General features: G+C 35.9%; 1 protein-coding gene across 1 annotated transcript in view; it reads left to right on the forward strand.

The window, feature by feature from the left end:
- Positions 1–13,663, forward strand: part of LOC150105586 (heat shock protein 60A-like) — a 115,410-nt gene that overhangs the window by 47,551 nt on the left and 54,196 nt on the right. The window contains exon 6 of the mRNA XM_090394930.1: positions 8,235–8,328. Coding sequence (XP_090251056.1) covers positions 8,235–8,328 — 94 coding nt within the window. The remainder of the gene's footprint in view (positions 1–8,234; positions 8,329–13,663) is intronic.

Below are 13,663 nucleotides of genomic sequence, written 5' to 3' on the forward strand. Positions count from 1 at the left end.
TTTTATTATTAATCTATTTTGTAATCCTTTACTTTATCTATATTATTAATATTTTTATTATTTCTTTAATATCCTCGTTCCTTATTTTTTTTTTAATATCCTGTGTAGCATCATAAGAAAATAAAAATTGCATATATTACACTGTATTAAATAAAACACGTAATATTTAATAAATACTGAAAGCAGTTGTTTAGATTTCACAAATGTTCTAAATTAAAATATATTTTGGTTAAATATATATCAATATAGTTTAGTCCCCTAGAAAAAAGTATGGTTCTTTTTGCGCTGCTAAATGAGACCACTCCACTTAATTATCAGAAGTGAATTTTAAGTTGTTCAAAATGCCATGTTTTTTCTCTCCTTGGTGCATCCTGGCTGTACACATCGTATGTTGACCCATCCTGTTGACTATGCCACTGTGTATTACATGTGAATCAACTGTATATGTTCTTAAATTCTGTTCTGTGTTTAACTTAAACACCTTGAAACTAAATCATAAGCAAACTGTTTTTACTTATTTGTAAGTTGCACATTACTTACCAGGATTCTATATGTAACTTAATCACCTACCTACTTAAGTTTTAAATCTTTTGCCTATTAAGAGATTGAGTCTTTAACCATTCTGTATAACTAAGCAAATCTTTTTAAATCAACTCATGTTGATGTTTAATGGAAAAAATATATCTCAAAATAATAATTAACTAACTAAATTTATTTAGCTAATTAAATTATAGCCAATATTTTTCCTTGATCAGCAAGGCATCTTCATGGGAATAAAGAAATACTAAGCATGTGCACACATCAGTAGGAAAGCAAACAAAATGATTTCAAAAGGCCAGCTTCTGCACTCCTATCTGAAATTCTCTATGGGTGCATTGTTTGGAGCCCTTGCTGACAGTCTCCCAGTGATGGTCTACCAAATGGTTGGCAATTCAGTCATACTCATAGTATCCTTTGTCATTTAACCAGTCATCCTTTCAGCTCAAGAAAAAAAAGCTATCATCACCCTCAGTCTCAGCCATAACTTCAAAGTGTCCTGTTTACCAATTATTGCAAAACTAGAATGAAGACGCATATATTCCCCCCCCCCCCATCCATCATTAATAATATCTGGCTAGACATAGCCAACATTTTAAAATTTGTAAAGCCTTCAAAAAAGAAATCTTACATAAAACTAGCTGCACTTTAAAAAGCTGTTTTGAAAACAGAATATTATCACTAAAGCAGATAAGAGTAACATTTCAGCTGTGCTTGATTGCACTGGATATGTGCAATCAACCACAACTCCATGTACAGCCTAATTGACTGACCCTACATAAATGCAATCTCTTCAAAAATTATTACCCTGGACTTCATATATGGGTTACTAAAAATACACAAACAGAACACATGCTTGAAACCCATGATGTCTTGTCTTGAGCTTTTCACGCACCATTAAGGTTCTTAGCTGTGGACTTCATGAATGCAACCGTCTTGAGGAAAAGGTAGTTGGCCCTATGCCTCCTGGTGTGTGTGTGTGTGTGTGTGTGTGTGTGTGTGTGTGTGTGTGTGTGTGTGTGTGTGTGTGTGTGTCCTATGTTTGTAGATGCATGTGTTCACAGGGCCAGTTTGCCTGTTCTGGGCGACGAAAAACCCCTACCTCTGTATGAGACTGGCTAACTCATCTTTAGTCGAAAGCAACCAGATAAAGGTTCCTCATGTCTTGGACGGGAATCGAACCCAGGTCTTTCCAACCATTGGGCTTCGTCTATACCAACCTGAGGTATGGAGGCTCTTGCTTGAAACCTATGGTGAACAGTATTGATTCCCCTATGTATGTGGCTCAGCACTTATTCCAGAACTCTCTAATACAGGCCACACTTCTTCTCCTGCTAAAAACTGTGCACTTGAAATCTTACTTGAGATAGTATCATCAAGGATACTGACATCATGGTTAGTTTCCTTGATGATCATATCAAGTGGGAGATGGAGATTAAGAATGATTTCTGCATTATTTGCTTGCACTGTGTATTTTGGCTGCTGACATTTTATATGGCAGGGAAAAAAAATCCATACATTAAAGGCAGAGTCATAGGTTTGCCCCCCTTTCTTCCCCTGCCAATCTTTTTGCATTTTGAAAGCACTGCCTTTCTTAAACTTGCAACATAGCTGTGCTACTTTTGCAGCATGTCTCCCATTTGATCATGTGGCAGGGGCATGTTAGATACATTTCTAGTGCACCTCAACAGCCAACACCCAAGGATCTGTTTCATCACTGAAAAGGAAAACAATAAATGCTCTTTCTTGACTTGACCCTCTAGTCACCTGGCTACCCAACTGTTTTTTTTTTTTACAGAAAACGTACCCGCACTGGAAGATACATCCATGACCTATCACACACCATCCTTCAAAACCTTGCTTAATACAACTAGAATCATCTGCTTAGATCACGCTAGCCTCTATTGAATTCGATCACGTTCGTGACATTTTCCCAACCCTAACACCCCCAAAATCCAGAACACAAAAAATATCTATGCTATCCCTACTTCCAGGACACCTCAGAAAAAATTACATGCATTCTTAAAAGGTGTAACATAGACTTCCTCCAGGCCATGCCAAAAATTAGCTGTCCTTATCTGCTCACTTAAAAATCTACTTCATCCTGATGTCTATGGTATCCATTGCTTCTACAAACTTAGATATTTCAGAGAAACTGGAAGAACACAATGAAATTACAGATATTACAGTCAGAAAATATGTCTGTCTCCAGTACAGCCATTCCAGGGTGGCAGACCATGGCATGGATACAGATCATCAGATACCAATCCGAAAGACTATGTCCTGGAATCTGCCACAGTACTATGCAATTCTCTCAACCCAAACAAATTTAGCTTCATCACATTGCAAAAAATCTGGAGAAAATTGTGACACTAATAAGATGCCAACAGTGTACCTATAGAGGGTTCCAGTTACAACTGTATTAGTTTTTTATATAACGAAACCTGTGGTGAATTCATCACTAAAAACACGTAATAACTACAGTAATGACTATTTAATTCATAAATATTTCATCCCAAGTATCTTGGTACATCATCAGTACAGTAGTTAAAACAATACTAGGAATAACATACAGTTAGGGCGCAATTACAATGGAATCTCAATATGCTTACAGTAACGTGTTATAGAAGTAAATTAAATATAACTGGAAAAAAAAAAGGGTGCTAAAGGGTCAAAGCTGTATAACTGAGGGGGAGACCTCCACATAGCCTTTAAAGGAATGCGGAGAACCGACCAGGGCTTCTGACCTAATGTCCAATCCTCACCTTCTCGTGGTGCACCCTTTTGGGTATCTCCTGGATACTGAACGAATGAGGATGGGCTGGGAATTTGGGATTTAGCTGACCAAATTTGTATTCTTATTGGTTAAACCAAAATAAAAAATGATGGCACAACATAACAATTTCATGCCGAATGAGGCGTCGTCCGGTTGAACAAGGCCCCTGTTGTTTTCGCCAGGGAACCAGGGCGAACAGTGAAAAGTCAGCTACTGGAATAAATCTGAAAGCACACCCCCAACTCAACATCACCAGAGTTAAAGATCGGTACTATTAACATAAGAAGCCAGAATGGCGAAGAAATGGAGCTAGCTGAAGAATTAGATGAGTACCAGATCGACATAATAGGGGTGACTGAAACAAAAATGACAAAAACTAGTGAGATCTTTCTGAGCAATAAATACAAAATGTTATATTCAGGCAATGACAATCAAGGAAATGAAGGAATAGCCATAGTATTAAACACAAAATACGACGGTAATCTTCTTAAATGGCTGGCAGTCTCAAGTAGAGTAATGTGGGCAAATATGAGAATGGGGAACTGGACAATGAAATTATTTGTGCCTATGGTCTCACAGAAACTTCTACTAAAGTAGAAGTGGAGGAAGTTTTTGATGCTTCAGAAAAAGCTACTGACACAATGAAAAAGGAAAAGTTGGTCCTTGTTCGGGATCTAAATAGCAGAGTAGGAAATGATTGTGAGACATACAAAAATATTTTGGGAAAATTTGGAGAAAAGAGCAAGGATAATAATAATGGCAAATACCTGTTGGATTTCTGCTCAGGGCATGGATTGGTTATTACTAACACCATGTTCCGACATAAAATTGTGCACAAATTCACATGGAGAGAAGAGGCTAGGAATAAGAAAAGTCTCATTGACTATGTTATTTTTGATGGTGATGTTTTCTCCTTAGTGCAGGACACCAGCATGTACAGAGGATTTGAAATTGGAAGTGATCACTATTTAGTCTTGAGCAGGATAAAATTGAATTTCATATTGAAAAGAATAGCATGTAAGAAAGTTTTAAAGTGAATAAAAGTTGAACATCTCTCAGATGTGAACTGTAGACTAAAATACACAAAGATTATTGAAGAAAAATGAAAAAGTTTGAGAACAGGAACCAAACCGTGGAGATTCAGTGGCAAGCCTTGAAGAAAACCCTGATTGATTCAGCTAGAGGCATGTGGTGAAGTTGTCTGCAAGGATAGAAAAATTAGAACTCCATGGTGGACACAGGAAGTTAAAGAGTCAGTGAAGGAAAAGAAGAAAGCATATCAAAATTTCCTGGCAAATAACTCAGCTTGTGCTCTTAGACAATACAGAGACAAATGTAAGAAAGCTAAACAGTGTGTAAAACTAGCTAAACAAAAGTCATTGGGAGGACTTTGGCAGGAACATAGAAAATAAATATCAAGAAGTCGCAAAATATTCTGAAGGTTGCTGAAGAAGCTTAGGAATGGAGGTAAGAGTCCTGTAAAAGGTTAGAAATGATAAAGGTGACATGAAAACGGGAGAAAAAGATATCCGTGAAGTATGGAGTAATTACTTTGTAAAACTGCTAAATGAAACAAGCAGTGTTGACAGCACAGTGATAAATAAACACTGACCAGGCATGCAGTCAGGAATACATATCCATACTTGAAGTAGAAAAAGCAATCAAAGGCTTGAAATGTGGAAAGGCAGCAGAAGTAGATGATATTCGACCAGAAATGCTGAAGTATGGTGGTATAAAGTCTTACAGTGGCTGCACTGCATGGTTCAGAAAGCCTGGACAGAGGGACGAATTCCCGATGATTGGAGTAGAGCTCTCATAGTACCCATATATTAAAAGGGAAATAAAACTGAATGTGAGAATTACAGAGGTATATCCCTACTGAGTGTTCCTGGTAAGATATATGCAAGTATACTTGAGAAACGGTTGAAAAGAATTCTGGAAGAAAAGCTTGGTGAAGAACAAGCTGGATTCAGGCCAAATAGAGGCTGTCAGGATCAGATCTTCAGTTTACGACAAATAGTTGAAAAAGCATTGGAATATAACAAAAATCTGTATATTTAAGTTTTATCTATCTGGAAAAGGCATATGACAAGGTGCCAAGAGAGAAGCTATTCAATATGCTACAGTTATATGACGTCAATGGGGCATTATATCAAGCAATACTTAGTCTTTATTTGAGTTGTAAGTCAGCAGTTAGAATTGAAGTACAGGGAGATGGTTTAATGTTAAATCTGGTGTGAGACAAGGATGTACATTATCCCCTCTGTTATTCATTATCTATATGGATCACATTATGAAGGAAAGTGGTATTAAACATGATATCAGAATTGGAGATGTTAATATATGCTCTTTGCTTTATGCGGATGATGTTATACTTCTAAATAAATCCGCTACAAATTTGCATGATTCCCTGACTAAATTGAATAACTGTTGTAATAGATATGGTATGAAGGTCAGCAATAAAAAGACAAAGACAATGGAAATAGGCAGAATCATTGAAAATGTCAACTGTTTTGTGAATGGAGAACCTGTGGAACAAGTAAAATATTTCAGCTACTTAGGCATGATATTTAGTGAAGATGGTAAATTAAATATAGAAATGGACAACAGAATCAACAAAGCTGGTATGGTAGGAAGTCAACTGAATAAATTCATATGGAATAAGAGAGAAATCAGTCGGAACACTAAATTAGCTTTATACAAGACAGTGTTCAAACCAGTTTTAACTTATGGATCTGAGAGCTGGGTCAGAAGTAAAACGCTTGGCCAAAGACTAGAGACCGTGGATATGAGAGTCCTGAGAAAGATTATAGGCATGAACAGATAGCATCAATGGCAACGTCATATTAAAAATGAGGATATTAGGAAAGAACTTGACATTTTCAGCATCCAGGAATGCGTTAGCAGAGCTAATCTCAGGTGGTATGGTCGCTTAAACAGAATGGGCGAGGAAAGATTAGCAAAACAAGTGTTCAAAACGACCCAGAGGAAGACCTCCTAGTGGATCCTACGGTTTGGATTTTCAACTCCATGTTGGGAGAGACCAGATTTCTGCAGTTTGAAAAGATGAATGTGATCTTGATGTTCCGAGATGCTTTTCTGAACAGACTTATCTGTCTGACCAAAGTAAGACAATTTGCAGGAGCATGGGATCTCATAAACGCCACGTAACTTCAGAGGTGAGAGTTTGTCCTTAGGAGAAGGTAACAAGCTATAGGTTTGTAAGTAGTGGCAAAATTGTATTTCTTCATAATTTTTGAAAGACCTTTGGAGATGCCTTTGACGTAAGGTATGGGAATCCTATGGACTTCTTCTTGTCTGGGTTGATGTGTTGGAAGGTGACTGATGATTTTTTGAGTTGTTTTAAGATTATATGCATTTAGTATAGTTGTATTTTTGATTATTTCTAGTTCTTGGTTTAGAGAATCTTCAGAGGAGCAGAAGAATTGTGAACGTAGCGACCTGAAAATGTAGGCTTGCGATAGTCAGACGTGGCGATGGAACAGTCTTCATTTCTTTGAATGTGTAATCCAGAAAGAAGATACCTTGTGGAGATTCTTTTTCTAGCGTAAAGTTGATGCGAGGATGAAGAAGGTTTATTTTATCTAGAAACGGTTGTAATTCCTGTTTGGGATGATCCCAGACTTCAAATACGTCGTTGACATATCATAACCAAATTTTTGGTTTTGATATGTCAACATTCTAGAAACAGGTTTGCTAAGTTTGGTTATAAAGGAGATCCCATTGCTGTTCCTTCTTCTTGTTTGTAAGTTTTACTTTTCCAGGTGAAGTAACCAGATGTAATAACAAATTTTGAATAATTCAACTATATCAGAAGTAACGTTTTGAGTTAATAATTCTACTGTTTCTTTGTGGGGAATGTTCGTGAAGAGGGAAACAATGTTGAAGCTAATTAACAAATCAGTTTTTAACAGTTGAATGTGTTTTATAAAACTTACTTCCAGTTACATTTATCTCTTTGGGAATCTTCAGATAGTAATGCACAGTATATAAACACAGTACCTTAAAAACTGCTAATATCCAGGATATCCCCACCACTTCAAAAAAAAAAAAAAAAACCCATTCCCCTCCACACATCCAAATTGCTTAGTGAAAACAGTTTAAGTTATTTCTGTTAGTGTAATACAATTCTGTATAAATAGAATGAGGAAATAAGAAAAATTTTTTAAAAATGTTTAGGTTGACTTTTCAACCTTCCTTGTGAAATTATCAAGAGTGATAATTTAGTTGGTTCACTGTATTATCAAAAGCAAATCGACCATTCCTCGCCACAGCAGTTTGAGAACCATGGATATTTTAATTTCATATCTTCTAAAAGACTTGCCTTTATCTAAATTGTCATTAAGCTTGGTAGATTCGTAAGCCTTTGTCCACTGCCATCGCATTTCTTTATAATTTTCTTTGTCATCTTTAGATCAGTTCTAGTGCATTTACATGTGGATTACTTTTTCCACTTTTTTTTTAACTCATCTACTCAATCACAACATATGCACACACTCAACATTATTAGTCTACAAAGACAAATACACAGCATGTCTGTGTTCAAAAATAAACAAAACAAGACTCAGAAAGATGCATGCATGAACATCGTGGGTTATGTGCCAATACCTAACAGTTGACCAATGTTAAGTGTTGTGCAGGTAACTTAGGTATGTTAAGTAAAATTTTTGTAACTCAAAATTTCCATGGCTGTTATAGAATAATTTGCATGTCCAAATTTATGTAAGATGAGGTTTGCGTGCATTAAAAAAAAAAAAAAAAAAAGCTGAATTCAGAATGGATATGAGTGGAAAATAAGCTGGTGACAATATTTTGTAAAAAAAACTATTTAAAAGAATAATTTAATATAACAGCCTGTGATTTTTTTACATATAAATCGATTCATTGTTCCTTATTTTAGGATGGGAAGACGTTAGATGATGAGCTTGAGGTCATAGAAGGCATGAAATTTGATAGGGGATACATATCACCTTATTTTATCAATACTGCCAAAGGTAAGTGACTGCGTTACACCATCATTTCTGTTTAAATCTCTGATTGATCATATAAGATTCATAGTTTTCTTTGAAACGTGAACTGTTCTTGTTATCAACTACAATTAAAAAGGTTTGAGTGTGCACAAGACACAGTCTATCTTGAACATTGTTGAACTGTAATGAAAGTGGTGTACAAGAAATAACATCTACAGCAGTGATGATGAACTTAAGACATATGGGATGATATTCTTTGAGAACTCTCTTGCTTAGAAAGAGTTCTTATATTCAGTGAATGTGTCTTTTTGTTTGATATTTGGAGAAAGTCTTGGCAGCAGGGAACCTCTTGCTGTCACCTTACAGTTTTTTGCAACCTAAATTTGCTTTTGTTGTAAATTTTCTGTATACAAGACAGTGTTCAAACCAATTTTAACTTATGGATCTGACAGCTGGGTTAGAAATAAATTGACCAAAGACTAGAGACCACAGATATGAGAGTCCTGAGAAAGATTAGGGGTGTCAACAGATGACATCAATGGCAATTCGTATTAAAAATGAGGATATTAGGAAAGAACTTGACATTGTTAGCTAAACTCAGGTGGTATGGTCGCTTAAACAGAATAGGAGAGGAAAGATTAGCAAAACAAGTGTTCTCTGCCAAGTTGGCAGGAAAAAGACCAAGATATAGGGGATTGATACAGTAAAAAGTGCCTTAGAAGATAGAAATATAAGATCTGATAATGTTGGAGTCTTGACAGGTACAAGATTGATTTGGAGGAAAATTGTAGATAGGAAGTTAGTAATGATGTAATAATGAATCAAAAAAGTTTCATATAGTACTATCATATCCTGTACACCCCTTGAGGATGCATGTCAGGAATTTTATGATGATAAATTTGCTTTTTTTTTTTGTAATATAGCAAGAGGGGCAGGGAACACAAACTTGGCTATTTGATCAGAACAGGTATTAAAGGCAACCTCATTGTGGAATTTCTATATAACAAAAATTAACTATTATCAAAGATATCATTTCATCATCATTGTATTGGAATCTTACAGCCAAGTAGCTCATCTTGTAAAACTACTTTTGGTAATTTCTTGACCACTTAAGTATGCCATTCTAAAGATAATTTATTATAGCAAACCAGCTGCGATAACAAAGTGTTTCTGTGATCTGTACAAGTTTTTGTTATAATTTCCTGTACTGTGAAACCAGGCACAAATATAATTATTTTAGTATGACTTTTTTGAAACTTTCAGCTTGAGTAGTAGGTGAATGTTCTTTAATGTCATACATGCAGGTTCTTATGGAGTTTCATATCTTAAATAAAAATTAAAAATAGAATTTTGGAAATTCCGAAAGATCATAAAATAAACTAGCAACCTTATCCAAATTGGTCAAAATTAGAATATGTATTTAAATAAGGAAGCCATACAAATTATGGTAGTTGTGATAGGCACAAAGATGCAAGTTTGTCTAACAAGCACATAGACATTTGTCTTAATACACATATCTCTTATTGTGGTGAATTTCCTGCAGCTAAAGCTCTCCTTTGGGAGAATTGGCTGATACTTTCATGCTTGTTATAGTGAAAGTTTATACTTATGCTTGCTGTAGTTAGAATTACTATATATGAGAGAAATTATACCATCATCATCATCATCAAATTCCTGCCATGTACCCTCATGGGGTGTACAGGATATGATAGTACTACATGAAAAAAAAATTACATCATTACTAACTTCCTATCTACAATTTTCCTCCAAATCAGTCTATTACTTGTCAAGACTCCAATATTATCAGATCTTGTATTTCTATCATCTAAGGCACTTTGTACTGTATCAATCCACCTATATCTTGGTCTTCCTCTGGGTCGTTTTGCTGCCAACCTGGCAGAGAACACTTGTTTTGCTAATCTTTCTTCACTCATTCTGTTTAAGTGACCATACTACCTGAGATTAGCTCTGCTAATGCATTCCTGGATGCTGACAATGTCAAGTTCTTTCCTAATATCCTCATTTTTAATATGATATTGCCATTGATGCCATCTATTCACGCCTATAATCTTTCTCAGGACTCTCATATCTGTGGTCTCTAGTCTTTGGTCAAGTGTTTTACTTCTGACCCAGCTCTCAGATCCATAAATTAAAACTGGTTTGAACGCTGTCTTGTATTCATCTAATTTAGTGTTCCGACTAATTTTTCTCTTATTCCATATGAATTTATTCAGGTGACTCCCAACTATACCAGCTTTATTGATTCTGTTGTCTATTTCTATATTTAATTTACCATCTTCAGTAAAAATCGTGCCTAAGTAGCAGAAATGTTTTACTTGTTCCACAGGTTCTCCATTCACAACACAGTTGACATATTCAATGATTCTGCCTATTTTCATTGTCTTTTTATTGCTGACCTTCATACCATATCTATTACAGCAGTTATTCAATTTAGTCAGAGAATCTTGCAGACTTTTAGTGGATTTATTTAGAAGTATAACATCATCCGCATAAAGCAAAGAGCTGACATTAACATCTCCAATTTTGATATCATGTTTAATATCACTTTCCTTCATAATGTGATTCATATAGATAATGAATAACAGAGGGGATAATGTACATCCTTGTCTCACACCAGATTTATCATTAAACCATCTTCCTGTACTTCAATTCTAACTGCTGACTTACAACTCAAATAAAGACCAAGTATTGCTTGATATAATGCCCCATTGACACCATATAACTGAAGCATATTGAATAGCTTCTCTCTTGGTACCTTGTCATGTGCCTTTTCCAAATCGACAAAACTTAAATACAGATATTTGTTATATTCCCATGCTCTCACGACTATTTGTCGTAAAGTGAAGATCTGATCCTGACAACTTCTATTTGACCTGAATCAAGCTTGTTCTTCACCAAGTTTTTCTTCCACAATTCTTCTCAACTGTTTCTCAAGTATACTTGCATAGATCTTGCCAGGAACACTCAGTAGGGAAATACCTCAGTAATTCTCCTATTCAGTTTTATTTCCCTTTTTATATATGGATACCATGAGAGTTCTACTCCAGTCATCGGGAATTTGTCTCTCTGTCCAGGCTTTCTGAACTATGCAGTGCAGCCACTGTAAGACTCGTATACCACCATACTTATTTCTTCCACAATTCTTCTCAACCGTTTCTCAAGTATACTTGCATAGATCTTGCCAGGAACACACAGTAGAGAAATACCTCAGTAATTCTCCTATTCAGTTTTATTTCCCTTTTTATATATGGATACTATGAGAGTTCTACTCCAATCATCGGGAATTCGTCTCTCTGTCCAGGCTTTCTGAACTATGCAGTGCAGCTACTGTAAGACTCGTATACCACCATACTTCAGCATTTCTGGTCGAATATAATCTACTTCTGCTGCCTTTCCACATTTCAAGCCTTTGGCTTTTCTACTTCAAGTATGGATATGTATTCCTGACTGCATGCCTGGTCAGTGTTTTTTACCACTGTGCTGTCATCACTGCTTGTTTCATTTTGCAGTTTTTCAAAGTAATTACTCCGTACCTTTAAGGATATCTTTTTCTCCCGTTTTCATGTCACCTTTATCATCTCTAACTCCTTTTGCAGCACTCTTTCCTCCATTTCTAAGCTTCTTCAACAACTTCCAGAATATTTTGCCACCTTCTTGATATTTGTTTTCTATATTCTTGCCAAAGTCCTCCCATGACTTTTGTTTAGCTAGTTTTTCAGTGTTTAGCATTCTTGTATTTGTCACTGTATTCTCTAAGAACACAAGCTGACTTATTTGCCAGGAACTTTTGATATGCTTTCTTCTTTTCCTTCACTGACTCTTTAACTTCCTGTGTCCACCATAGAGTTCTAATTTTTCTATCCTTGCAGACAACTTCACCACATGCCTCTCTAGCTGAATCAATCACGGTTTTTCTTTAAGGCTTGCCACTGAAACTCCACGGTTTGGTTCCTGTTCTCAAACTGTTTCATTTTTTCTTCAATAATGTTTGTGTATTTTAGTCTACAGGTCACATCTGAGAACTGCTCTACTTTTATTCGCTTTAAAACTTTCTTACATGTTATTCTTTTCAATATGAAATTCAATTTTATCCTGCTCAAGACTAAATAGTGATCACTTCCAATTTCAAATCCTCTGTACACTCTGGTGTCCTGGACCAGGGAGAAAACATCACTATCAACAATAACATACTCAATGAGACTTTTCTTATTCCTTGCCTCTTCTCTCCATGTGAATTTGTGCACATTTTTATGTTGGAACATGGTGTTAGTAATAACCAATCCATGCCCTGAGCAGAAATCCAACAGGTATTTGCCATTATTATTAGCTTTGCACTTTTCTCCAAATTTTCCTAAAATATTTTTGTATGTCTCACAATCATTTCCTACTCTGCTATTTAGATCCTGAACAATGACCAACTTTTCCTTTTTCATTGTGTTAGTTGCTTTTTCTAAAGCCTCAAAAAATTCCTCCACTTCTACCTTAGTAGAACCTTCTGTGGGACCATATGCACAAATAAGTCTCATTGTCCAGTTCCCCATTCTCATATTTGCCCACATTACTCTACTTGAGATTGACTGCCATTCAAGAAGATTAGCCTCGTATTTTGTGTTGAATACTATGGCTACTCCTTCTTTTCCTTGATTGTCATTGCTTGAATATAACATTTCATATTTATTGCTCAGAAAGATCTCACTAGTTTTTGTCTTTTTTGTTTCAGTAACCCCTATTATGTCGATCTGGTACTTATCTAATTCCTCATGTAGCTCCATTTCTTTGCCATTCATGCTTCTTATGTTGATAGTACTGATCTTTAACTCTGGTGATGTTGAGTTCGGGTGTGTTTTCGGATTTGTTCCAGTAGCTGACTTTTCGCTGTTTGTCCTGGAAAACAACGGGAGGCCTTGTTTAACAGGGCGACGCCCCAGCTGGCATGAAATTTTGTCATGTTGTACCATCATTTTTTTATTTTGGTTTAACCAATAAGAATACAATTTGGTCGGCTAAATCTCAAATTGCCAGCCTATCCTCGCTCGTTCAGTATCTAAGTAGATACCCAACAGGGTAACTAATAATTAAGGAATTGACACCGTACACTAGAAATATAAATTAAAAACAACTTTAATAAATACTTTCCGATATTTCGGCAACGTCACGTTGCCATCTTCTTGGGAACTTAAAATAAAGAACAGGTGCAAGCAAGTGCTACATAACAGCAAATGAGAAACGAAGCGAAGAAGCTACCGTTTTCCTAAAGTCCTGATGGTGCTCCCCTGGCAGGCTGTATTGGTAATTATTGGCCTTTGGGCTGAAGTTCTTCTGATATATGTTTCCCAAA

The sequence above is a fragment of the Typopeltis vanoorti genome, chromosome 6, assembly GCF_054136105.1.
Source record: "Typopeltis vanoorti isolate ZY-2024b chromosome 6, IOZ_Tvanoo_1.0, whole genome shotgun sequence".
NCBI lineage: Eukaryota > Metazoa > Arthropoda > Arachnida > Uropygi > Thelyphonidae > Typopeltis > Typopeltis vanoorti.